The sequence below is a fragment of the Crotalus tigris genome, unplaced genomic scaffold, assembly GCF_016545835.1.
Source record: "Crotalus tigris isolate CLP2741 ecotype Arizona unplaced genomic scaffold, ASM1654583v1 scf7180000017634.973608, whole genome shotgun sequence".
NCBI classification, from domain to species: Eukaryota; Metazoa; Chordata; class Lepidosauria; order Squamata; family Viperidae; genus Crotalus; species Crotalus tigris.
Window position 1 is genome coordinate 711681 of NW_024096528.1, and position 27764 is coordinate 739444.

Below are 27764 nucleotides of genomic sequence, written 5' to 3' on the forward strand. Positions count from 1 at the left end.
TAAAACACAGTGCTAAACACAAAATACTCTGCTCTGGATGCATCTTTCAGTAGCAGGAGAAATGTACATTCATTTTACCAAAGCTGGTACTACTTGCAGGAGATGGCACAAAAGTTGCTGTCTGCTTCTTCATTGTCATTTTTAGGATAGGAATACTTTTTAACATATCACATTAAAATGGATAACATTAAAAAAAATCAGTCAGTCAATCATTGAATCAATATGGTTTATATTAAAACCATCACAAACTAAACATGCATACCCGGTGTAAGTAAGCAAATGTTTTCAGAAATGTTATATATTTATTGTATTTTAACATAACATCTAATGGGAGAAATAAATGAATTGTTTTGATGAAATAAAGATACAATCTGACAACGTTTGATTACTGCTTAGAAAACCTAACAGTAATGATAGACGTTCTATAATTTTCTGATTGATAACTGAAATAAAGTAGTTTGATCCATTCTATAAAATACAAGGTATCTTAAGTGTCACTACTCTTTTTTTCCATAAACATTAAAATACCTTACATTTCAAATGGATTTTCTTCCCATGAGCTGGCATGAAGTTCAATTAAGCAAAACATGTGACAATTTATGCCTGCAGCGAGTAAGTTCAGAATCTCATACTTTTTCTGTTTCAATTACCTTCTAGCTAGTTTACAAATAAATCAGTCATATTATATTTTGCAGTTTGTAGCGCAAGTTTTCCTAATAATTTCATTTAAATAGACACTGGAACTTCTATACTGAAAAAACAATGGGGGGGGGGGTAAAGCAATATTGCGTGGTAATTTGAATACTGCTCAGCACAGAAGCTAGAAATGACAGTACAACTATACAAAATATTCTTGAAATAATACCTTACAACTTTCTACAACTGAATGTAGGATATACCAGAGATCAATAATTGCTGGAAAATTTACATAGCAAAGCATTAATTTTCATATATTTTATTCAGAATGTTTGAATGAGCAAAAAACAAATGCAAGTGATAATTAATATTTAGTTTCTCATGAAACAGAACAATCAGTATCACTGTAAATATTGTACACAGAATTCATTCTTGATCTAATCTGACAGAGCTTTCATAAACCTTAACATTAAGAATCAAGCTATTGTTACATTTGGAAACAACTCAAGAATAAAAATGGAAATACACTTTAACACTTAAAAGTAAAACTTTAAAGAATGCACACTTGTCAGAAGAATTGAATGCTCTTCCCTTATACTTTAACACAAAAATTATATAGCACTTTCACCAAAGCCTGAGTTTAGTAGGATTATAGATAGATGCCTTTTCCCAAAAGGAAAAAACAGACCAAAAAAACCTGTAACTAATCTTTAACTTTCACTCAGCTTGCTTCTACAGCCATACAACTGTACAAATGCCACTGCTCTACCCTCCCTAACAGTTTTTTTTTCTTTACCAAACTCTTTGGTAATAATACAAAGGAAGCCATAAGACAACATGTAGCAGCTACTTATTTTCCATGTCTTTTCTTAAGTACCTTCATTGAGGCCTATTTATTATCCCCTTTTTTCTTGCCCCAAGTTGTCCTCAAAAGAAAATAATCAAATGGGCATAAATACAGAAGCTGCAGTCAAATCAATCTTTTTTCCCTTTCTGAACAGAAGAGTCAAACTTTACATAAAGCTACTCGCATAAAGCCAAAAACACAGACACAGGAATATTAAATGCTTCTTGCCTTGGAGTCCTCTTTCTATTGCCCATTATCTCCAAAACCACTGCTTTTGCAGTTTCAGAGGAGGGAAAAATCTATGCTGGATGTTCCATGGGTGTGCAGCTATTTTGAAGACAAACTCCAGCATAGCCTATCTAATGTAAAATAAATTTACTAGGACACTACAAAGACTTTGAATAGATAATATAACTTAACAACTATTGCTTTTTTTCCCTATCCTTTTTTCTTTTTAAAATACATTATATGCTGTTTAATAGACTTTTCTTAATCCAGGTGCAGTATACATTTCATAGATAAAACAGATTATCATTCATTGCTTGTCAAAAGAATTCAGAATCTTTTTGCAATGAAGACACAAGTTAGTATTTAACCAAAAGATAAACTAAACATTAATTAGACTCCTTTAATATTGTAACAGTAGCATTTCACAACCTTAACTCACCACATAAGCTTGAGAGAAAATTCCTATCAACCTCCCAAACGCAGAAAATTTGTGGAAATCAACAAAAGCATTCCTGCCTTTGTTAGGCATCCCTCTGTCTCTCTCTTTCTCTCTCACACACACCATGGAATGTTGCTTATGTACAGTGTCATACCAAACACTTTATTCAGAACAGCTTAACAGTCATTAACTGTGCAACACCTGAAGCTTTTCAATGCCATAATTGTCACAATGAAATGAAATGCCACAGTTGTTTTACTTGTAATGACATGAAGTGATGCTGTACATCACAAATTTGCTGGCTTTCCTCATGTTCACCAGAGTACAAATTCCCTGGATCTGAATGTATTTTCCCCATAATAAGTGGAATGTAATGAGGAACTATTAATGCATAAAACAATAAAAAGGCAGAAGAGTGATGATCCCTCTTTAGCTTTTTAGCTGTAAAATATTTTATATCCCAGTATGATATACATTCCAAGATACCTGAGTTTAGACTTCGAGAGAAGTACCTGAAGCTATGCCCTTGAACGGGCACTGTGCAACTGTTGTGGCCATTTTTCTTTTGAGTTTTTTTCTTTCTTTTTTTTTTTTTTTGCATTGTATGTATCACAGAAGTTTAAAACATAAATACCTGGATAAATTGTAAACATAATCCTGAAGTACAGTATCTTCTATAGAACACAACACAGCAAGACATTTTCTATTTAGACAGGCAACCTTTGTTTGATACAGAGCTTATTTATACTGTAGAATTTTAAAAAGAAAACACAGGACACAGTACTACTCTGGTCATTCTATGAAATGCATAGTCTCCACTTAAAATGCTAAATGGTATATAGATTCTGCAAGCATTTTGCTCCCCCTCCCAATACAAAAATGCTGAATCAGAGCATTTCCATCCCTGCCAAGAAGAGCTTTGAAATATAGAAAGATGCTGAAAAACAGCTTTTTTTTCCCTTGAAAAGTGGCCACTCATGCAGTTGTGTTTTAGACCAACAGTCTATTTTGCACTAGATTATAACATAGTTTTGAGGAGGGGAGTGGTCTTCAGCTTGCGGTTCTTGCAAAAGCTGTGGAGATTGCTGGGGTGGCTGTTGTACTAAAATCTCTGAAGAGTCCCTTGTGCTGGTGTCATCCAACAGGGAAGAGAAAGTAACCCGAGAAGACAGCTGCTCCACAGTCAGAGTACTCAGAGGTGTGCTTTGACTAGAGTTTGGACAGCCTTTGAGAGTCAGATCAGAAGAAGGTAGTAAAGGACCCAAAAGTTTTACAGGACAGAAAGCTGATCCAGTTGGGATGAAATTAACTTTATTTTTGTCAGGACATGAAAAGAGAGGGGTTGAGACAGGCTGACGAGTTCTATAAAAAAATGGAACAGATGAATAATTACAAATCTGAGTACAATTTGAGAATACACTTTGATACAAATGTGCAGTATTACATATTGCTATGCACAATGACAAAATAATGGAATTACTTGACAGATGGGCAAACATCTTCCATATTGACTGTCAGCTAGCTGATTCACAGCAATAAATAATATGCATGGAAAAAGCAAGCAGACAAATTTATTATATTCACACACAAGAAGGGGCAGCAAATCCAGAGAAACATTTTTACTGAGCTCATACAATACCTTCTAACTTCATCAGTTTGCCCACACAAGCTATGTGTTTAGAGAATGCAGATATCACACTCTTTCATATATTGTTCTTTTCCTAACACAGATGCAAATACACAGAGAGAAGCTAATAAAATAAATACAATTTAAAAACTACCAAAAGAACTCTGGCTACAGCTGCCTTTACAGAATGAAAAACATTACACAAACTCCGTATTTCCATATTCTCCTTTGGCTACGCTTTCATAAGATACAAATCACATGACCAAGGGTGTTTTTTCTCTCTCTCTCTCTCTCTCCCGTGTCCCTCTAAATCAACAGGAACACTTTCAACTTCTTGCCTGGAAAAATTGGCAAGTCTGATTTGTTTCTTGAAGGGGAGAAGTAAACTTCATCACTGGAATAGATTATGCATCTGCAGCTCAAAAAAAGTCCAACAAACTGATTTTCCACCCTTGCAGATCCCAGCTGATATAAAAAACATTACTTACGACACTTCCTCAAAGACCTTCACTCGTTCACATCCCTCTGGGGGCTCTCGTTTGAACATGTAGCTGTTGTTGGGCTTAGGAGAGGAGGCATACTTGGGCAAAGGTGAGCTACTCCCACTGTCTGAAAATTTAAAGCAGTTGTATTACTAGTGATTAAGATTTTTATAAAAATTAGTCTGATTTCCAAATATGATGGTTTTTGCACAACATGGTTTGCTTCAAATGAGTTTTTTTTTTATTGTGGCCTATTTGAAAGTGTTATCTATCATGTATTAGAAAATAACAAGAAGATATTATCCAGAGTACCACAGATCAAATAAAGCAGAATTATAATCTTGGAATAAATTAAATTCTCTATTAAGCATTTCAAAAATGGAAGCCACTAAATAAATATGTACAATTCAAATAAAGAAGGGTAAGTAGTTAATGAAAAGTAATTGCCTTTTTTTTGTAATTGTCTTCTCACTATACAAAACTGAAACAATGCTCATATCATCTGAAACACAAAGTGCCCACAATACATGCAATATTATGAAAAAACACAGCTATTTATATAATATAAGCTATTATACAAATGGGCTTTGAAACACAAAATAAAGTAAGCATCTCCAATTTTTAGTCCTGACACAGTGCTATACCCGTTCTTTGTTTTCTCTTTGATTATCTATGTGAACACAGGAGAAACCTAGCAAATTTTAACAGCACTAAAGTACAATCTATAATTTAAAACTACAAAAATATAGCAATAAAAATAGGATATATGAAAAAATGCCCTGATGGATTGCATCTACTGATCTGATCATTATATTTTATCATTCATGATCTTGCTCAAAGGATGATTCAAAAATAAAACATTTAAACAGTTGTGCAACTATCAGAGCCTTCTTTTCTCATTAATATTTCCTTCTATAGGTGAATTAGTAATCATGTACACCAATTACATCAAGTGCTATTTCTGCTAGTTGGTATTTTCAGTTCTATGGAGAGAAGCCTACAGAATATTGTAACTATTTCGCAAACTGTCAAGCCAAATGTTCTTGTATCAGTCCCCCAGTAGCTGTAACTGAAAACTTTAAAAACATGCTCGTTTACTGTCTTTGAAAAGTTAAATGCAATTTCTCTTATTTCTTTTTAAATATCCTCTGCCCTGACTTTCAGAAACAAATCATCCTAACAACGAAGCAAAAAAACACAAACAAAAATAAGGAACTCCAGTATTGATTTCTGTATCTAAATAATTAACTGAATCATTCAACTAACATCTACCAGCTGCTTGTCTTAATAACTTTACAGAAATATTTCTCTATCTGTCAGTTTTTAAACTTCAGGTAACAAGTTCTGTCTTCACATTCTCCTTAAAGTACATTAAATGTAGTTTTCATATAAAGCTAGTTTTAACAAATACTGAAAGACCTGCAGAATAAGAGCCTTCATTAATCCAAAACTAGGTGGACTAAACAGATGGCTCATCAGTAACATTAAAGGTTCTGCCTGTTACTAAAAAGAGTGAGATTTACTTAACAAAAATGAAGTTCTATTTTACAATCTAAATAGTAGAGGCTGAAAACCAGCCCTCTTTGTACCACAAGGTCTCAAAAATACACCCGCAGGCTGTAATAGCAATGGGTGGGGGGGAGACTAAACTGAATTCTAATCACTGGCCCCCTGTGGAGCAGGCACTTTTAATGCAATAAAACTGCTTCTAATCACACTGCAGGCTGGGGGCTTTCTCCCCTCCCTTTCCCCATACACAAAACAGGTGCCACTGACATTTTCTCCAATCCCTGCCAGGCAAGATCATTATCCCACCCAAAAGTAGACCGTGGATTTCCTTTACAGATTTTATGTTCAATTTCTTTTAAAAATTTCAACCTACTTAAGCAGCTCTTTATAGAAAAGTAAATAGCCAATCTTGTGCAAAGGGTGGCAATGGATCCTGTGGTTAAAGGCAGCCTTCTAATGAAAAGAAAAGATGCTTTAGAAATGTAAAACAGATCTGTGTCTGGCCAGCAGGTTAGCTCTCCCTATGCTTGATCAATTATTAACTTCCATTTTTTATTCACAAACCCAATAAGTTCCAGCCTAAAGCTGATTTTCTGTTGAAAAGTATAATGCAAATTGGACTGCAAAAAAGATTTATGATAAAGAACAAAGAGTTCAGAATCTTTGGATAATTTTATATGACTTAATATAAGATATTTAAACTTGAAAATACCTCTTTCCAAAACAAGTACATGAAGTTAATAAACTAAGTTTAATCATCACAGAAAATCATTGAATATAAAAGTCAAAGAGAGAAACTCAACCTCTGGTGGTTAGATAGACCCATAATAAAAATGTGGGTACCTCTACCCTAGAGCAGAAAAATGGGGGAAATTGATGCTGACAAATGTTTTTGGCAATAATATAATTACCACCTCTATTATTCAAAACAGCAGTAAGCTATCACAAAAATGTGATACCAAAGAAATCTCACAGGTAGCGTAGAATAGAAAATGCTACTGCAAGGCTTTTTCTCTCTAATTAAAAAATCATTTAAAGTGTGTTTTTATTCCAGAGATGTACTCAAAAGTTCACTTATGTAGTTCAATTGAAATGTATACATTCTTCTATGCAATTCAATTATAACGCTAGCTTTATCCAAATGTAAGCTTACACTAGGAGAACAAGCAATATTACATGTGGCACATTATCTTTCTCAAGACAGCAATTTGTAATTACCACAATTGCCAAAACTTATGACCAATATCATAAGTTGGACTAGAAGACCTCAAAGGTCCCTTCCAACTCTGTTGTTATTATTGTTGTTGTTGTTGTTGTTTTGTTATTATTATCAATAATTGACTGACTTTCTTCTCTTTGGTCTGTTGAGGATGTTGAGGATGCAATTTGGACACATCAATTGGCAGAGGATTGTCTCCTGCTTGTGTAATGTTAGATACAGCCCAATCCTGCTACACTATTTTAGAATAGATTATTAATTTAATAATCAATATCCACAATCTATCCTTAAATGTATTTGTCAATTAATGAAATGTCTGCTTAGCTTGTAAACAGCTTTTAAAGGTCACTTAATGCTTCATTTAGAACTGATAAAGTAACATAAGGCATTATCTTAGTAATATAAAATAATTTCCTTTTAAAAAACAAAGTAAAATGCATTAAATGGATTAGCTAAAATTAGCTCCAAAATTACTGGTCAAGCTCAGTTACATTACAATGAAATGTTTTAAATCATATGCAACTCTGAAAACATATACATTTATTTATTTATGCCAATTAAATATACAGCATGACTATTATGGCAACTTAAGTTAGATATAATTTGTGTCAACATCACTTCTTCCTGAAAGAGCAGCTAATAGGCTATCATGCATAAAATGAATATAATTATCAGATTCATTTAAATATACAGTATACCGCAATTACAGTTGTAACAATGGAAGAGAATATTGAAAATATATTTTTGAAAGCTTAAAAGTATGACAAACTCATACTTTTATGCCTACCCTTTATGAGCTCTCCTTTGAAAATAAACTAAAATTTAAAGTATTTGTCGAAACCCAAAATAACTTTATCTAAAAGATTCTTAAGGAATATGAGGAAAATATAAAGGTATCTATTAACTGAATATTTTTATTCAAAATAAATGTTATAATTATAAAATGTTTTTATTATGAGCAGTGTAAGACAAAGAAATTAGATAAACAAAAAGCAGTTTGTGAGATATATTTTAAAGTAATGCTCATGTAGTTTATCTGTAAGAAAACAACAGCTCATTGTATCCTATATCAGACAGAAATGGGCAACCTGAATTTCCTTTCATTATTCCCTTACTGCTGAACTACAAACTTCCATTAACTTCAGCCAGTCTATGGTTAGGAATCTGGTAACATCTATGAGCCATAGACTGCCCCAACCACTAAAGAAAGATAAAGCTATTAAAAATCTGCTGCTATAATAATAACAACAATAATAACAATAATAGAGTTGGAACTCCCTGCTCAGGCAGGAATACCTATACCATTTTGGACAAATGGTTGTCCAGTCTCTTTTAAAAACTTCCAATGTTAGAACATTCACAACTTTTGGAGGCAGGTTGTTCCACTGATTAATTGTACTGTCAGAAAATTTCTCCTTAGTTCTAGGTTGCTTCTCTATTTGATTAGTTTCCCTCCATTGCTTCTTGTCCTGTATTCAGGCGCTTTGGAGAATAGCTTGACTCCCTCTTTTTTGTAGCAACCCCTAAGATATTGGAAGACTGCTATCATATCACCCCTCATCCTTCTCTTCATTAAACTAGACATACCCAATTTCAGCAACCGTTTATTTTATGTTTTAGCCTCCTGTCCCCTAATCCTCTTCGTTGCTCTTCTCTGTACTCTTTCTAGAATCTCAACATCTTTTTTATATCGTGGTGACCAAAACTGGATGCAGTATTCCAAGTGTGGCCTTACCAAGGCATTGTAAAGTAATATTTTAACACTATATGATTGTAGCAACAGCAAGAGCAGCAGCATGTAAAGATGCTAATCAAGTATTATTGAGAAAATACCTTAGCTTTAGTTCCACAATATACTTTATAGTATGTTATATCTTTACATCTTTTCTAATATATCTTAACATACTGCTCACTATGGATACCTTTATCCATAAGAAAACTAAGCTATGATACTCTTTAAGTTGTTCTGAAATCAAAAATGAATAAATGTAAGAAAAGAGAGAGTACTGTATTGACACCAACTGAACAAACCAGTTCAACTAAAACTGCAATACGAACAGGACCATGTGTGGGGTTAAGGAAGAATATATACAAGAACAGATAAAATATGGATAAGAAGATTTCAAATGGTGCTGCAGGCAAAGGAAAGAGAAAAGGAAATGAAAGAAATGTATATAACATATAAGTGAAAATGTAAAAACTGTAAAATCTTAAAGGCAGAATTCAAGATGTATTTCAGTTAAAAGGAGGAAAAAACAAAGCATATAAAAGATTGTAAGGAATAAAAAGAAAGAAAAAGAAAATACAAGCTTTTTAAGAATGAGCAAGCAAACAAAAATCAAGGACATTCATTCATTCCATCTATTTCTTTAACTGATTTGGCTATATTTAAATTTACATCGTAATTTTTAATTATTTAACCAATTCATAATTAAGATTTCTCAAAATAATTGCAGAAACTATATAACTATATTTTAAAATAATTATAAGGCAAACTGGAATGTGTAGCCTTTATGAATTCTACAAAATAAGTTCAGATAGATGGCTAGAAGACAAACTAGGAAGACACAATTCATTTTGAAAGTGAATGAGTCAATGCCTGGATAGGAGGTCATCAGTTAAGTGTCATAAGGCATCTTGAACTCCATTAAACAAATAAAGAATATAAATTAATATTTAAATATATGTATATGTACCACTAAAAGTTTTCTGCTTCTTCTACATAAAGAATAATGCAGAGGGTTCTACACAAAACCCAAACCATGTTACCTTCAACATGTTGGAGATTTATACAATTGCAAAATAAATAATTACATGCTTTTAAAATTATCTTTGCAGCCACTAGAAACTCTTAGAAAAATAAAAATGAATGCTATAATTTAAAGCATGCTGAATATTGTATTCCTCATCAATCCATGAAGGTGCGTAGAACTGCACACTGTACAAAACACTAACTGTGCTAAGAATGTCTTCATTTAATTACAAGGAGGCATTACTTTAAGGCTGCAACCCTGTACTTACTTACCTGGGAATAAGTTCCACTGACCTCAATGGGGCTTACTTCTGAGTAGACATATAGAAGATTGCACTGTTAAATACAGACAATGAAACACAGCCATGATTCGCTCATCAGCAGAACTCATTCCAAAGTCACAATCTTTACACACTCAACTGGAAAATGCTGTAGTTTAACTTGTTTCATTATTTAAAAGTAACATAATCATGAAGTGATTTAACTTCATTGACCAATGATTCACGTTCTGTTATATGGAGCGGTGAACTTTCTCTTAACTTCTTACTCTAGTATTCGTTAACAAGAGTTAAGACCACTGTGTTCTTTTCTGACACTTATGGAAGATGTTTGTAAAACTTCACAAGAAAAAAAACACTTAACAAGCAAAAAAAAAAAAATCAATGAGCAATCTGTGTTCACACCACCAGGATGACAACAACAAAAATGATTTTAACACAGTGAGGGTACATTACGGTAAATGCAAGCCATGATTAGTAATTCCAACAGACTCTCACCTTTATCACGGTCATAAAGCACGTCTTCTGTAGAACAAGGACTCCCATCCTGAGATTCAGGACGACAAATAGGAGAAATGCATGGAGAATGGCTGCTACAGCTGCTACTGCGTTCCTGGACTGACGGTGTTTGTGTATCAATGCTTCGAGTGCTACTGCTACGATAGTGAGCAGGTAAGGGTGCTCTCCGACCATCAGGAATATCCAACGGCTACAATACAAACATCATTCTTAGCATGCATAGTAAAAATTTATCCTTCCTTAGGCAATTTGAATCCTGGAGAGAATTTGACCTGTCCTCTTTCAACGCACTTTATGTCAGACTTGATCTTTTAAAAGGGCAGGGAAGTCATTTTTCCTACAAAAGAAGCAAGTGGCTCAGTGGTGTGCTATGCATCAGTTCAAGTAGGGCTATAAAGGAGAATAAAATCAGTTGCTTTAATGTGAAGGGTCATATTCTTAAAAAGATGGCTGCACTTTTTAAAGTTTCATGCTGAGATTTATTTGTATCAAACCAATTGTCTAGCAGTTTAACAGTAACAAAACAGTTTCGTTAACAGTAATAAAAATGTCATTAAAAAGCAGAAAAGTTTAAAGAAACTTCTAACAGTGATAAAAGAACAGAAATCTTTTTCACAGTACATGAGAGGATACAGCAGACCTCTGATTCCAATATTCCATATTATAGAATATGATATATAATGGCAGTTTTTTACAAACTAATTTCTCTTGTACAAATCAAGTACATTATCATTTTTAAGAAAAGAAAATTCTATTTTTCCCCGGTCTTTTATTTTCATGAAGAATCCTTTTACTAATAAACACTAATGGATTCAGAGTAGTCACTAGTTACTGAACAATATATCCCCCCCCCACCCTTTCCTGTAAAGCTGCTATAGGCAGTCCTCACTGAATGACCCATTCATTCGTTAACTATCTGAAGTGACGATGACACTGAATGAAGAGGACTCATGACAGGTCCTCATAGTTGCAACCGTCAGAACATTAATGTCTTCACAAGATCATCATTTCACTTCACTGCAGGTTTCCAACAAAGTCAATAGGGAAGCTGGAAAAGATTGCAATAGTGGGACACTGTGATTACTTGGGATTTGCATAACAACTTAAATTGCCATAACTGCTGTCATAGGTCAATGTGATCACATGACTGTGCTTTACAACACTGCTTAGCAATGCAGTTGCCGGACCCAATTACCATTATTATGCAAGGACTGCCTATATATCAAAACATAAAAGATGAGTGTAGCCATAAATGGTTTAATTTCAAAAAAAGAGATTTATTTAATAAGCATTTAAGATGCTCATTAAAGATTCTAGATGCTGTTTGCTATATTTTTATGATTTACATCTTTCCACGGCATTTTTCCTTCAATTTTCAAACAGCTAAACTTATGCATATATCAGCTTTTGTGTTCCTGTAAGTCAAACAATACTTGCAAGATGATTTTCCATTTTTTTTATTTCAGCCAATACTGCAAAATCACAATGACTGCCACCACAACAAAAACTATAAGGCTCCCCATCCTAAATTCTTTATTTTCGTAGTGGTAAGGACTTCATTCCTTCCCCACCACCAGCAATATCATTTTGTCATGAATCTTTGCTAGTTGCTGTCAAATTAAGGGACTCCACTTATAATGGCATATATATCATAATTAAGAATCTACAAATATATGCTGTAGTTTACTATATTTGTATAATACATAAATTCATTTGCCTTACCCTATAGCATAAACCAACGCAATAACCCACCCATAAAAATATATAAAAACTTTTTAAAAGCTTTTTTTGCTCAGTTTTGTAATTCATTATCTTATGATATAATTTTTAATATTATTTATTTTATCATAAAAAGTAAAATAGAAAATAGAAAAACAAACAAAATGAAACAAAAGCATATATTGAACCCTAACAACAAAAAAGAAAAAAATAGTGTACAAAAAAAAAAGGAAAAAGTGATCAAATAAATTTAACATTTAACATATAGGATCCACCCTGGCTAGGTGCTGAAAAAAAGGAAGGAAAAAGCAGTAAATTCTCCTCCTCTTTTACACACACACACTCACACACACCACATATGAAAAAGTAGTCAACTGATTAAGCTAAACATTACACCAACCTTCAATTCTCTGTTAACCATCTGTTATTATATTTAACATACAGAAACTCCACTGACCATTTTATCTCTTATAATTAATTATATCATAATTATATTTTTAATGTCAGTAAAGTTTTATGAAAGTTTGTGGACTACTTAGTTGTAAGTGCTTGCATATTTGTTAAGTTTCTTTCCAAGACACCTGAAGGCAGGACAAGAAGCAATGGAGGAAAACTAACCAAAGAGAGAAGCAACCTAGAACTAAAGAGAAATTTCCTGACAGTTAGAACAATTAATCAGTGGAACAACTTGCCTCCAGAAGCTGTGAATGCTCCAACACTGGAAGTTTTTAAGAAGAGACTGGACAGCCATTTGTCTGAAATGGTATAGGGCAGTGATAGCGAACCTTTTAGAGACCGAGTGCCCAAACTGCAACCCAAAACCTGCTTATGTATCACCGGGTGCCAAGTTGGCATGGCCCACTGGGCGTGGCTACGGAGGTCATGGCAACGTGAGTAGGTATGGCCAGGGTGGGTGTGGCCACCTCGATGTTGCTCCTAGGGAGGGATACCTGTGGGGGGCAGGCAGGGCTGGGGGAGATCCAGGGGGTATCTGGCAGATGGGACAGTGGGTAGGAGGCTCATCCTGCAGAATGAGGTGAAGCGAGGCGAGAGAGGGGGCAGGGCAGGGGTGCCATTGCCATGGGGCAAGGCAAGGCAAGGCAGGGGCCAGGGCTGGTTGCAGACAAAGAGGGGGGCTCTGGTAAGGAGGAGGAGGAAGAAGAGGGTTTACGAAAGCTTAGCAAGCAGAGTGGAGATTCCCCCCCCCCCAAAACAAATGTGCTTTGTGAGTAACTTCAAAGTACGAAAGAAACCAAAACTGCTGCAACCACCCAGCAGGTGGGAGGGGAATAAAAACCAAACAGCCCCCCCCCCGCCAATTCTCAACAGAAATGTTCATGACAACAAAAGCCTCGGATAGGGGTAGGAGCATGGGCAGGTGGGCGTCTTGCTCAGCTGATGGCTTGGGGAGGGGAAGGGAGCAGCTACACCCCCTCCCAAACATTGCCCTCTCACGAAAGCAGGATAAAAACTCCAAAAAGCAATAAGGAAAAAAGTGAAAACAGAAAAGTATCTCAGAACACCTGTATTAGCAGATGCAATTGATAAAAAATCTGGATGAAGAATGGTCAATAAAGCATTCTTGGTTGTTTATTTTATCTTTCCTAATAAGCTGTAACCAACTTCCTCTCTTCATTTTGCAAAACCTGTGGGTCCCACACCATTCCACATACCTGCAAGAAAGCAGCTGCAATCAGAGTACTCTAACTGTAACTTTGAAATGTGGCACTGATTTAACTGCTGTCACACTGCAAGTACAGTTGGAATTTACAGTACTAGTTTATCCTTTCTTTCTTCTCCTTATACAAAACTACACCTTCTATACACAGAATGGAGAGTTATTGTCGGTTTCTTGTCCAGATTTAGTTTCCCTCTTCATCTGATTAGCTACTGGAGTAAAATAACGCCAAAATTTGCTTTTATCAAGTATTCTTATCCTGAGGGGGGAGGGGAAGAGACAGAAATGCTTTCTGCTATCTGGGTGTGTGTATTTCAACACAATTTCCAAAGTAGAATTCCTCGACATATAGATTATTCCTTTACACTGGTTAAATCCAGAAAAATAGGTTAACTCAATAACTAGGCTAAATATAAATGTCTATCAGCAAAACAGGGTTCATTCTCTGGGGGTGAGGGTGGGGATCCTCTTTCTTACATAAAGTTGGGACCTGTTGAACACACTTTGAGATCCCAATGAACAATTCCAGATCATGCAGGTAATTCACCAGCCTCTAGCAACCTGTCAGATAGGCTGGCTGGCATGGAATTAAACCTCCCTCCTATCCCCATCTATACATTACTCTCTTTCAGAGTAAATGAAGTTTGGTGAGCAGGGGATAAATTAAGTCAATGCAAGAAAAGAAAGAATGGCCTGGTCAGGGGATACATTTATCTCCCTCTCCACCTTGTTAGCTCTTCAATTATTTGAGTTCCTGAGTCAACCAATTGGGTTCACCCTTCCATGCCCCCTTTACAATTTCCCCAAAGGACTGTAAAAGTCACTGTCTTTCTGAAGACAAAGTGTGCTTTTGTGCTCCTGGCAGAGGGCACCTGGAGCCTCGCTGCAGTCCTGATCTTGAACTGGCAAAGATTGGAAAAGGGGAGTTGTCTTACCTGAATGCCGTTTCTCAGCACGGAGATGGATAATCCACTAATGGGTTAACTTAATCCTCCTGCCCAATCAGATCAAGTCAGCCAAACTTGCCACGCCCTGTCCTAGGCCTGTTTGCCCCAATTTTCGACGAGGACGCAGCTACTGACTAACAGCATGACGTGTTGGCTCACAGTCTAAACCCTAGGCCTAAGGACCTAATTGGGTGGGTGTGGATTATCCATCTCCATGCTGAGAAATGGCGTTCAGGTAAGACAACGCCCCTTCTCCAGCACTGGAGATGGATAATCCACTAATGGGACATACCAAAGCCCACTGTCCTTACGGGAGGGAAACGGGCAAGTTTGGAACCGTGTCGCGGGGCACCACTTGTTGGAGGACCCTCCTGCCAAAGGATACCTCGGCGGATGCGTATCTGTCCAGTTTATAGTGCCTTATGAACAGTGATGGGGAAGACCACATGGCTGCCTTACATATCTCCTTGATGGAAGCCTGTGTGGCCCAGGCCGCTGAGGTGGCCACACTGCGTGTAGAGTGGGCCGTGACATGGGGTGGAATCGGCAATGAATTGGACTGGTATGCCCCCGCAATGCAAGCTCTTATCCAACGACTGATCGTGGAGGCCGAGACCTTCTGGCCCTTGGAAGAAGGTAGAAAGGAGACAAAAAGAGCCTCGGAATTACGAAAGGTAGCCATCCATTTAATGTAGTAATGAAGAGCCCCTCAGTCATCCAGAGAATGCCATTGCCGTTCCAGATCGTGGGACGGATTGGGGCAGAAATCAGGAAGAACGATGTCCTGGGTCCTATGAAAAAGAGAATTAACTTTGGGAACAGAGGTGGGGTCTAAGCGAAGGGTGACCCAATCCCGGTGGAAGACACACAGATCCTCCCTAACTGAGAGAGCCGCCATGTCAGAGATATGCCGGGTCGAAGTAATGGCCTCCAAGAAGGCGACCTTAAGTGATAGGGACCTCATGTCGCACGACCCGAGGGGCTCACAGAGAGCCTTGTAAGAGCCTGAAGGACCCTAGATAATTCCCACGTGGGATACCTGTGAACCACGGGTGGCTTGGTATTAGTAGCTCCCTTGAGGAAAGAACGGATCAAGGGGTGTTGCCCCAGTGAGCTAACAGTGTCGCAAGAGAGCAAGGTAGAAAGGGCCGCCACCTGTCTACGCAAGGTATTTGGTGCCAAATCCTTATTCAGTCCCTCCAGTAGATAGTGTAGAATGTTTGGGACGGCCAATCTCAACAAAGATAGTTGATGAGTGGAACACCACCGGCAGAAGTTCTGCCACGTGGCATCATAGATACGGTTAGTCGCTGGTCTACGGGATGTCTGAATTATGTCAATGACCCCTGGCGAACAGGACTCCTGGGTCAGGATCCTGCGTTCAAGTGCCAAACAGCTAACTGGAGCCATTGAGGGTCCGGATGAGTCAGGTCCCCCTGGACCAGTGACACCTTGTCTGGGGGGATTTTCCAAGGGTGATGAGGTCGGCGAACCAAGGTCTCCGCGGCCAGAAAGGGGCTACCAGGAGCACCTCTGCCCTCTCCTGAAGGAGCTTGACCGCTGGGAGGAGAGGAAGGGGGGGAAGGCATAGAGTAAGCCGTCTGGCCATGGGGCCCGAAGGGCATCTACTCCCTCTGCCCCCTGAACTGGAAATTGCAAAAGGAACTGCGGGAGTTGCGCATTTGTCTTGGAGGCAAACAGATCTATGATGGGAATAACAAATCTGTGGGTGATTTCCCTGAATAGCCTCGAGTGTAGATGCCATTCCGAGTGGTCCATGGTTGACCTGCTCAGGGAGTCTGCTCTCTTGTTTGCCTCCCCCGAGATGTGGTCCGCCCTGAGCGAGGCGAGGTTGGTCTCTGCCCAAGAGCCCAGCTGCTGGGCCTCGGCCAGGAGCACCCGGGACCGGGTGCCCCCTTGCCTGTTCACATGGCCTTCGCCGCCACACTGTCCGTAAGGACGAGTACATGTTGTCTTGCTATGCTGTGGCAAAAATGGCGAAGAGCAAGATGTATGGCCCTGAGTTCCAGCCAGTTTATGTTGTGTCTCAGGTCTGACCGAGACCACCTTCCTTCGGCCCATTGAGACTGATAGTGTGCTCCCCAGCCAAACAGACTGGCATCCATCATGACCGTGAGCTGCCTGGGCTCCTTGAAAAGAGACCCTCTGGTCATGGCTGGAGAGAGCCACCATCTGAGGGAACATAAGATGTGTGGTGGTATCCTTACCTCTTGTGTGGAACTGGATGTTCCCTGCTTCTGATAGGGTAGAAGACACCACTGAAGGGACTGCGAGTGTAACCTGGCCCAGGGAACGATTGAGATGCACGATATCATCTTTCCCAGGAGCCGGGAAAGACCGGAAGGAGACAGAGTACTCTCTCTGCAGACCTTGAGAACCAGCTCCCGAATACTGCCCTGCGTTCCTGGGACAGATAAACCTGGCACTCTACTGTGTCTATGATGCCCCTAGGTGGAGCAATCTGGTTGATGGAACTGTCTGACTTTTCTTGAAATTGACCGAAAAGCCGTGACTCTGTAAGACTCTGATGACCAGTCTCAGGTCTGTCAGAGCCCACTGTGGGGAGGTCGACTGTATTAAGATGTCGTCCAGGTAGCATTGCACCCACACCAGCATCAATCTCAGATGTGCCGCAAGAACTGCCAGGACCTTGGGAAACACTCTTTGAGCCGACGATAGACCGAATGGAAGTGCCCTGTACTGGTAATGGTGTCCCATGTAGTGAACCTGGGAAACCGGCGATGGCCGGGAATGATGGGAATATGGAGGTATGCCTCTGTGAGGTCCAGTCCCCCTTTCGGACGCTGCCTAAAATGGACTGAAGTGTCTGCATTTTGAACCTTCGATATGCCAAATAACGGTTCAGGTGTTTTAGGTCTAAGATTGCCCTCCATCCTCCCGAGGTCTTGGGGACTACAAAGAGGATGGAATAGAATCTGCACCCCTGTTGGGCCGCAGGTACTGGTTCTATGGCCCTGATTTCTAATAAGTGGCAGATGGCCTCCTGCATGAGACCTCTCCTTGGAGACTGCTTTGACTGGAGGCAAGTGATGAACCGTCTTGGTGGACTGGAGATGAATTCCAGAGATAGGCCATGTCGAATGGTGTCCAGGACCCAGGCGTCTGTGGTGGTGACTTCCCACTGAATAACAAAGAGGAAAAGCCTTCCCCCTATGGGAGGCTCCACTGGGGTGTCTCTTCCTGCGGAAAGGACGACCCCCGCCTCGATAGGGCCGTTTGGATTGGAATTGCTACCTGGGCCGCGTGGCTGGTCTGTCCTGCCTGGGAGTGAAGGGCCTGGTAGGGTAGTGGCAGCCCGAAAGGTCTATCTACGATTGTAAGGGGTAGAACGCCTATCGGATCGCTTAGTAAGATGGGCCAAAATCTTCTTTTTATCTTTGTTCTCTGACAGGTATGGGACTAAGGCATCCCCAAACAGTTTACCGCGCTGTTATGGGCTGCTGCCAGGCGCCACTTGGACTTGGTGTCTGCCTGCCAGTGTCTTAGCCATAGCATGCAGCGGGCTGTCACGTTGGACGCCAAGGATCTGGAAGAAAATCGAGCCGCGTGCAAGGTCGCATCGGAAGCATATTCCGTCGCAACTACTAGCTTGCTCAGGTTATGATGTGTGCGGACATCATCTGCAGGGATCCTGGTCTGTAACTGCCGCAGCCAGATTAGGGCGGATCTAGTGAAGAAGGAGGCTGAGGTGGAAGCCCTGATGGACCATGCCACCGTCTGGTGTGACCTCCTAAAGGTCATTTCTGCTCTGCGTTCCTCAGATTTTAAGGCCTCTGCCATATCCCCCGAGATAGTAGAGGGGGAGAACAGGTGAGACAGGGGCTCATCCACCATGGGAATATTCAACACCTCATTTAATTCTGAGGCCACGCTAAACAACTTCTTATCATTACCTCCTGGAAGTGGGAAGGTACCCAGCGAGGCCCATTGTTTCTTAACTGGTTGAGGAACAAGGCTGGACATGGAACATGATGTTGGGTGACCACCGGTTCAATGAAGACAGGGTCTGCCTCTGGATCCGTCGTGGGGGCTGCTGGGGCGGGCTGGCTGGGTCCCGTGTGCCACCGAGCTAACCTTGCGAAGCAGAGGAAGAAAGAGAGATGGATTAAATAGCCCTCAGAACGGGGGCGGATCCAGAACCGGTTCCTCCTTCTCTGACCATAAGGCATCAAGCGCCTGATCCTGCTCCGGGGTCACTGAGACCCCGCTTAAAGACGAATGGGAGGGTCATGAGAACTGTGATGTACAGGACGCGAGAGAGGAATGGAAAGCAAGGATTCCGCTCTGGGCAACGATGGAGTCCTGATCGTAAGGGCCCACTCCAGCGCCTGGGCCACCAAGACCTGAATCCTATCGTCCAAGGCTGTGAGGGTGAGCTCCTCCCCTCTAAGTCCTGCGGCCGTGGGTGTAAAGGTGGCCTCCGGGGCCTGCGGGGCCCTTGGGGTAGAGGGAGACCTGAAGGCCTGAGCCTCAGGTACCTCCTCGTCTTGGCCATAAGAAGTGGAAGATTCTGCCGGTGCCCAGACTTCCTGGGGAGAAGAAGAAAGACCTAGAGGTAGATCAAAAAAGGTGGACTCCGTCTGAGCAGTCTCAGTCCTGGCCTGTTTTTGAGCTTTTGCAAACTTTTTCCAATGCCTGGTGTCTCCTGCTGGCCTGTTTTTCAGCCAATTTGGAGGTTTTCCCCCCCAGATGCAGCCTTGGGTTTGACCTTGGCTGCGATCCTACCAGCGGCCTCTTGGGAAGGAGATCTGTGCCTTTTCCGGACTGAGGAGGAAAGAGAGGTGGCCCTGGATTGGGACGCCATGTTATCCTCCATGATGGTGTGAAATCTTCAGGTGCGCAAGAGGGTGCACCTGGAAAAGGGATCAATTAGCTGATAAGGTTGTAGGGCAAAGGCTGGAATTAGGTTGCCCTACATCCCCCCGTCACTGAACCAGTGGTATCCAAAGCACCAGTTTTAATTGCAGCTGCTATGACTTCCACCGGAAAGTGGAATGCGGTCTGCTAGTGAGGCCAGCAATATAAAAGTTGGCAACTGTACAGTGTCAGAGGCTAGGGACTACTGTAGAATCAGCAAGCCAAGAGTGACCAGGACTTGAGACACCAGGAGGTCCAATAAAAATTCTTGGGTCTAAGCCAAGGATAAGGTAATATCAATGCCACAGGGGAATCTCCAAGGATGATCTGAGAGACTTATTCCCCTCCCCACCTCCCAGGCAACCTTGGCTGTTACATTCAGGGAAAAAAAACCTTACCCAAGGAGGCCTCAGTGAGGCCTGAATCAGTAGGCTATAATTCGAATCGGCAGCCTGGAGGCGACGAAAGCATCCAAGATGGTGGCCGTGGGGCTGCAGGGCCCCTGTGTAGAAAGATGAGAACCCAGGAACTGAGAGATAAAGATATCACGCAGTCGCAAAATGGCGGCCGCGACTCACCTCGACCACCCCCTCCGGTTTCGAAGCTCTTGGGAGTCGCCCGGCCTGATGCACACTTCTCAGGGGAAACGGGACCGAACCCGCCCTCCCCAGCTGATTGTCAGCGTTTTGAGTGAGTCCGAGAACCTCCGGAGCGATCAGACTCACCAATGCAATTAGAAGCCCCTGTGGCCTCGAGTCAATTCAGTCTCTTAAAGGCCGAAAACGCCCTCCGCAGCTGATTGTCGGCTTTTTTAATGACTCCGGAAGCCTCCGGAGCGATCGGACTCATCAAGACAATTCGAGGCCCTGTGGCCTCCACGAGTCAATCCGGGATCTTAAAGGACCATCAAAGCTGCAGCCGCAAGCTCCGACACTGGAGAGGAGTTGGTGAGAATGGGGGGGGGGATTGGAAAGGAAGGACGGAAAGGATCCCTCTTTACCCGGCGAGGAGTAAATGGGGGGGAAAGTAAGTTGGAGAGAGAACAGAGTTCTTTGTTAGGAAACTGAAACCCAATGGTAATCATAAGGAATATTCCTCTGGAGGAGCGCTGGCCCTAGCTCTACTCAGGGAACTAAAAGTCAAGTTATTTTAGGAATTTTAATAATCTAATGGATAATCCACTAATAGGTAACTACCTCCCTGTAAGCCAAACCTGCACGTCTGTTCTGGGCAAGATCAAGTCGAAAACTGGGGCAAACAGGCCCAGGACAGGGCGTGGCAAGTTTGGCTGACTTGATCTGATTGGGCAGGACGATTAAGTTAATCCATTAGTGGATTATCCATCTCCAGTGCTGGAGAATGCCATATACCACCTACCTTCTTTCCAGCCCAGAGTTCTTATGCTACAGAAGTCCTTCCCCATGTTGCTCCAATTTAATAAAGCAGAGTTTCTATTTTTTAATAAGCCTTCACTACTACTATTACTTCTTTTGAATCTGCATGAATATATTACCAAAAGGAGTTAATGCTCTCACTAACTGGATGCATTTGTTTTTAATCCGGAGCAAAGTAATTTCAGTTTGGAGTTGGGAGATGGGATATGTGCATCTGTTAACTAGAAAACTGCACCACTGTTGCCTCAGATAGCCAGGGTGTGCATGGATGACAGGCAATTAATACGTGTTGTAAAAATTGAGCCATGCATAAAAAAAAAGAATGATACTTAATGCAGAAACTGGTAATCAAATCACAAAACCACATCCACTTCTTTGAGAGATACCACATGATTTTCCCATTTGCCCACTGGATACAAAACAGACATGGAAGACTAATGGCCTTTGGGACAATAAATCTGATGAATAGCTCACTGTAGAAGAAACTTACTATAATTAGTCCTCGACTTACAACAGTTCATATAGTGACCCTTCAAAGTTATAACGGCACTGAAAATAAAAACGACTTACCATTTTTCACACTTACAACCATTGCACATCCCAGGATCATGTGATCAAAATTCAGACATTCCATCATATTTATCAGTTGCAGTGTCTCAGGGTCATGTGATTACCTTTTGTGACCTTCTGACAAGCAAAGTCAATGGGGAAACCAGATTCACTTAACGTGTTTCTAACTTCACAACTGAAGTGATTCACTTAACAGCTGTGGCAAGAAAGGACGTAAAATAGGGCAAAACTCACTTAATAGTTGTCTCACTTAGCAACAGAGATTTTGGGCTCAACTGTAGTTGTAAACAGAGGACTACCTATACAATTTTTTTTTTTACAAAAACTAGTTGCTCACTGATAACCAGAAGGCCTGAAGAACCAGCCATACAAATGACAGGTCTTCCTCCACCAAGTCCGACTGCTATCCAGCTTTTCCCAATTTGGATTCTTTCTTCCAGATTTGCTGGGTAGAGAATTCTAGGACTCATCATCCAAGCTCATTTCTTATAGTCTTATATTCTTCAAGTACTTATAAATTTTTGTGCTCAATTTCTAGTGATATATGTGGTTATTTGGAACTGCTTATTGGTCCTGTAGAATTTTTGTTTAATGGCGGAATCATATATATGACACACACACACACATACATATACACAACTATACACACACACACAACCACATATATAATTACATATACACATATATGTATACCTATACATACATACACACACACACACACACACACACACGCATACATACTGTGTGTGTGTGCGCACGTATCAGTGTGTCTTGACTAGGGTTCAATTAGTCTAGGAAGGAAGGAATGTTGTTTATGTGCCGTGTGTGATGTTTATTCCTTTGGCCTGAGGTAAAACTATCTGAATCCATATAAAATGTACAATGCATTGCACTGTGCTTCATATTCCAATGACATGGTATGTATACACTTTGTCAAAAATGTTATTCTCTTTAGAGAATGGGAAGAAATAGGTGAAAATTACAAAAGCTACAGTAGTATCTGATGAATGCAAAAACACACATAAACATGCAGGCATTTTCTTTTGTTGTTGTTGTTGACAATATATGGTTTCTATAATATGTTGAAAAAATATGTGCAGTAAAGGCAGTTACCCATCAATCCTGTAAACAATGCTATGTTCCATCTCTGATGGAACAACAAATGTTTCCATGCAAGATAAAAATAAAGCATGTGTGTGCTTGTTCATGTATGCACACACTTTGTGGCAATAAGGTCTGAACCTGCATAAATGGTTGACAACCTGTTGCTATTTGTGTACAAATACAAGTATGAAAAGGGAACTGATGAGGAATGAAATAGGATGAAAAGAACAGAGGTGCAGAAAGGAAATTTGGTGACAGATGAAAGGAAGGGAGGGAGGACAGTTGGGGAAAGAGGGATACATTTAAAATAATGGGGCATTCACAAAAGAGGGAACGTTATGGAGATAATTTTGCGAATGCTATGGAGATACAGCATATTACAAGAATGGAAGAAGGCTATGTAGCATAAGAAAGAGTAAAAAAAAAAGATATACATACTTAGTTTAATAAACTGGACTGATGGAACAGAGAGAAAGGGCCTCCGCTTTAGAACCGCAACATGTAAGGCTTCCAATAACACAGCTTAAAATGAAGTATTTCAGATCGCACCATCCACCCACCCCTTTTTCAGCAAATGGTACGGCCACCTGTTTGTAAGCTCAGCGCAACCAAGACGAGTGATTCCATACCAATAGGCAAAAAAAACGGTCCACAGGCCTCTGTGGCTATGGATTCGGGCTCCGGAGGTCTGGAAAAGGCCTCCGGAGCCCGGATCGGGCCACTGGGGGGGCTGCAAAATCGCTCGGCGGCCATGGATCCAAGCTCCAGAGGCTTGGAAAAGGCCTCCAGAGCCTGGATTGGCCATGGGGGGGCATGAAATCACTCTGCAGCCATAGATCCGGGTGGCAGAGGCCTTTTCCAGGCCTCTGGAGCCTGGCTCAGGCTGCTGGCGGTCTGCAAAATCGCTTTGCAGGCATGCCTAGATTCGCGCTGGCAGTTCCTGTTCAAAAAAAGGTGCCAGAACACCGTTCCATGCGTTGTATGACAAAAAAAGCGCTGCCTCCACCATCCAGCCTGGATCCGCCCAGCTCTTGCAGCTGCTCCGACTCCCAGTGCAGAGAGAAAGAAAGCGAGAGCGCTGGCACACATGGAGAGGCAGAGGGGAGTAGCCCGGCCCATGTCCCTCTGGGGCAATGGAGTGCACAGCCACAGGGATGGCTCTGCGTGCAGCCTGTGGCATGCATGCCATAGGTTTGCCACCACGGGTATAGGGTTTCCTGCCTAAGCAGGGAGTTGGACTAGATGACCTCCAAAGTCCCTTCCAACTTTTATCATCATCTTCATCATCATTATACCTTTCTATATTTTTCTACTTTATTTAAAAATGTCTTAACAATACAAAGACGCTGGAGCATTCTCAGAAATAAAAGACATAAAGCCCTATTTTATAAGATTACGTAAGAACTTGTAACTGTGTAGAAGACAAACTTTGTTGTGCATAATTTATTAAGTTTTAATTGGGCAAAGTAAAAATAATCTATATTCTTGTGAGTGCTGTTTTTTGTTTTGGATTTTTTGGGGAAAGGATAGCTTCGAGTCAGTGTTAGCACATATGAATGATAATAGAGTTGGAAGGGATCTTGGAGGTCTTCTAGTCCAACCCCCTGCTCAGACAGGAAACCCTGAACCATTTCAGACAAATGGCTGTCCAGTCTCTTCTTAAAAACTTCCAGTGCTGGAGCATTCACAGCTTATGGAGGCAGGTTGTTCCACTGATTAATTGTTCTAACCGTCAGGAAATTTCTCCTTAGTTCTAGGTTGCTTCTCTCCTTGATTAGTTTCCATCTGTTGCTTCTTGTTCTAATACAGTGCTTTGGAGAATAGCTTGACCCTTCCTCTTCTCTGTAGAAACCTCTTAGATACTGAAACACTGCTATGATGTGACCCTGTCTTTTCATTAAACTAGACATATCCAATTCCTGCAACCATTCTTCGTATGTCCCCTAATCATCTTTGTTGCTCTTCTCTGCACTCTTTCTAGAATCTCAACATCTTTTTTATATTGTGGCAACCAAAACTGAATGCAGTAATCCAAATGTGGTCTTACCAAAGCATTAACATGTTTCCCGAAAATATTGAATCCGTAGCTTGGTTCTTAGCTTTCTGGAAAATCCTCTGATTGAGAAATGCAGGCCAGAGTTCCATTCTCAGCTGCAGAATAAGCTGCTTCTTTGGCTGCTAAAAAAGTGGGCTGGCAAGACAAGTGTCGATTCATGGGAGGCCTGGCTGCAATGGTAAGCTCCACTCCCATCCCTGCCCTAGCTTGATTTTTAGGTGTGCGCCTCGCCCCAAAACTAGGGCTTATTTGGGGGTAGGTCTTACTTTCAGGAAAACATGGTATAAAGCGGTACTGACACTTCACATGATCTTGATTTCTGGTGACAAGTCACTTCAGGTTTTTTTGGCAGATTTCAGAATTGTTTACCGCTGTCTGCTTCCCAGGGCTGAGAGTGACTGGCTCAAAGTCATATAGCTAACTTTGTCTTTAAAGTAGGAATAGAATTCATGATCTCCCAGTTTTCTTCAAAGCAATTTTCTGGCATATTTACCACCATATGAAGATATTCAAATGTTTTCCTGTTTTCTAGGATCTTATCTGTCTTACTGCAACCAATAGAAAAACTATCACCTCTGAGCAAAAAGCAATAGAGGCAGGAACAATTTTCAACTTCCTGCTACCTTCTCCATTGAGTTTCCTTTTGAGAATTTAGATAGCATGAGAAATCTGCCTTGTTTCCTTCCTTTCTTGCTTCCTTCCCAAACTGTTCCTCCTTTTCTTCCACCTTTCTTTCTTTTTCCTTCCTTCCTTCCTTCCTTCCTTCCTTCCTTCCTTCCTTCCTTCCTTCCTTCCTTCCTTCCTTCCTTCCTTTCCCTCTCTCCCTCCCTCCCTAACTCCCTCCATCATGTCCTTCCTTTCCCTTTACAATTCTACCATTTTTCCCAATTATTTTGCTTGTGGGAAGCTTACAGAAAGAAAGTCAGTGAAAAAACCAGCAGGACTGCAAGGCCAAGGCCAGCAGGCAGATAAATGGATGTTGCCATGTAGAGGAAGAAAGGATGCAGACTGGGAATGGTACATAGGTGTACACAATAGGTGCTGCACAAGTTAGAAAGGGGATGTGGGTGTGCCCAAGAAACTTTGCACAAATCAGGGAGGGGGTGCAGTAGTGGTAGTACACATTGGAATGGTGCCTGGAGCTGCTTGAGAGTGCAAGATAGATGGCTTGCAGATGAAAAATGGCTTGCAGGGGAGCAGTACAGATTGGGAAGATGTTTTAAAGGGGAGGGGAAGAGAGAAGGCAAGATTTCTTAGAGTAGACTGTAAGCTGCTGGGCCTAGGCAGTTGAGGCTTTCTGGTCCATGGTATGGGAGGGGAAACTTACAGCACTTCCATGGTTATAGGTCATAAGATTGTCATGTGCTTGAATTTTGATTATATGACCATCAGGGTGCTACAACAGTCAGAACATTGTGTAGGGGTTGTAAGTGCCTTTTTTCAGCACTATCATAATTTCAAACAATTGCTAATGGTCATAAATTGAGGACTATCTGTTCTGTTGAAATTAAATACTGTAGAATAGGATGTTTGAGCCATATCAACAAAGATCTTCAGTTCTGATTTTTCTATTATTTCCAAAATTAAAAGAAAATATATCCAGTAACCCTCTAAAAATATGGAAAATCCAATGAAATCAGTATAATTTCTCCTCTTGTGCTGCCAATCAAAATAAAATTGCTTAGTGTCCTTGAGAATTAAGCTTTAAACATCCAGCAACAAACATCAATTTTATAAGATAATACTTTTGAACAACAAACAATTATCCTTTAATTTTGTCAGATGTTATAACATAGCAATCCTGTTCTGTAACATATTTTCTGGAAAAAGAAAATTTAAAACAATGAATAGAACTGCCTCATAAGATTCTTAACAGCCTACCATTAATACTTGTGTATAAGCCCATCCCTGGATAAGTCAACCCACATTTTTCATGGTATTTTTGGTTAAAATTTTCAGGGTTTGCTTATTTGCAGATAGTCTTACATGTGAAAGGAAATATGAGTACTTTTTTTTAAAAAAAGTGTATCTGTATGCATGTTGGTATATTTGTGTGTGTGTGGGTATATATGCAAACTAGCCCATCCATGGATAAACTGAACTCAAATTTTAGAAGCATTCTTGACTTATGCATGAATATATATGTAAGAATTTTTATTTCATTTCATTTCATTTTTTTAAAAAAATCTTTGTACCATTACTATTGATTGGATTGCTGTATTATCATCAATATATTTTAAAGTAAAAAAAATACAAATTCTTGTATTAGTCACTTTACACATATGGGTATGAAAACCATCTAGAGTCTTCATGTAAAATTAGTTCTTTAGGTAGGTCAATGCATTAGGCTGGCCTTGAATTTTCCATAAAGCAATTAAGATCTAGTTGCTTCAACTGGTCCTTGGGATCTGCTGTCTCTCATGGAGGCTAAATGTATTTTGGTTATTCCTGGATATATGCATAGTTTACATTGTTTTAATCTCATTATTGAGATTACATAAAATGCTTTGTCAGATAAGATTGGAATATATGATTAGAAAAATGAAACTAAATGAATAGATTACATTCCTAGAACATGTCTTTTATAATAGCCACTCACAGCATTCCCTTACCTTTGATACTTCCTCCTTTCCACTGTTATCTCTGATAAACACTTTTTCTAATTCGGGACTTATTCCTTCTACACTGTACGGCACACGTGAGATTGTTGATTTTGGCACAGAAATGTTTGACAGTGGCATAGGTACTGATCTTGAGATAGAAGCCTTCAAAAAAAGTGAAATGTATGTTCAATTAGCTTAAAAGATATAGCTAGAGACTCCACAAGATAAGAAACTTATCAGTACTTATTTGAGGTGAAA

The 27764-nt window shown here is 40.2% G+C and overlaps 1 protein-coding gene across 1 annotated transcript; it reads right to left on the reverse strand.

Annotated features, from left to right (window-relative positions):
• Window positions 1-939: 939 nt before the first annotated feature.
• On the reverse strand, window positions 940-27692 carry LOC120304351 (glucocorticoid-induced transcript 1 protein-like). Its single transcript, XM_039334813.1, has 4 exons — window positions 27516-27692; window positions 10516-10726; window positions 4266-4386; window positions 940-3512 (listed from the first exon to the last, which is right to left on the reverse strand). Exons 1-4 carry the CDS (start codon window positions 27642-27644, stop codon window positions 3164-3166), a joined length of 810 nt encoding a protein of 269 aa, XP_039190747.1. The 5' UTR covers window positions 27645-27692; the 3' UTR covers window positions 940-3163.
• Window positions 27693-27764: the final 72 nt, after the last annotated feature.

Excerpts from the sequence above, each read along its gene's own strand:
- LOC120304351 (XM_039334813.1), bottom strand. The coding sequence starts at position 27,644 with ATGCCACTGTCAAACATTTCTGTGCCAAAATCAACAATCTCACGTGTG. Across the intron at positions 10,727-27,515 it reads GAAAGGAGGAAGTATCAAAG|CCGTTGGATATTCCTGATGG; the intron begins GTAAGGGAATGC and ends TTTGTATTGTAG. Across the intron at positions 3,513-4,265 it reads AAGGTCTTTGAGGAAGTGTC|AACTCGTCAGCCTGTCTCAA; the intron begins GTAAGTAATGTT and ends ATTTTTTTATAG.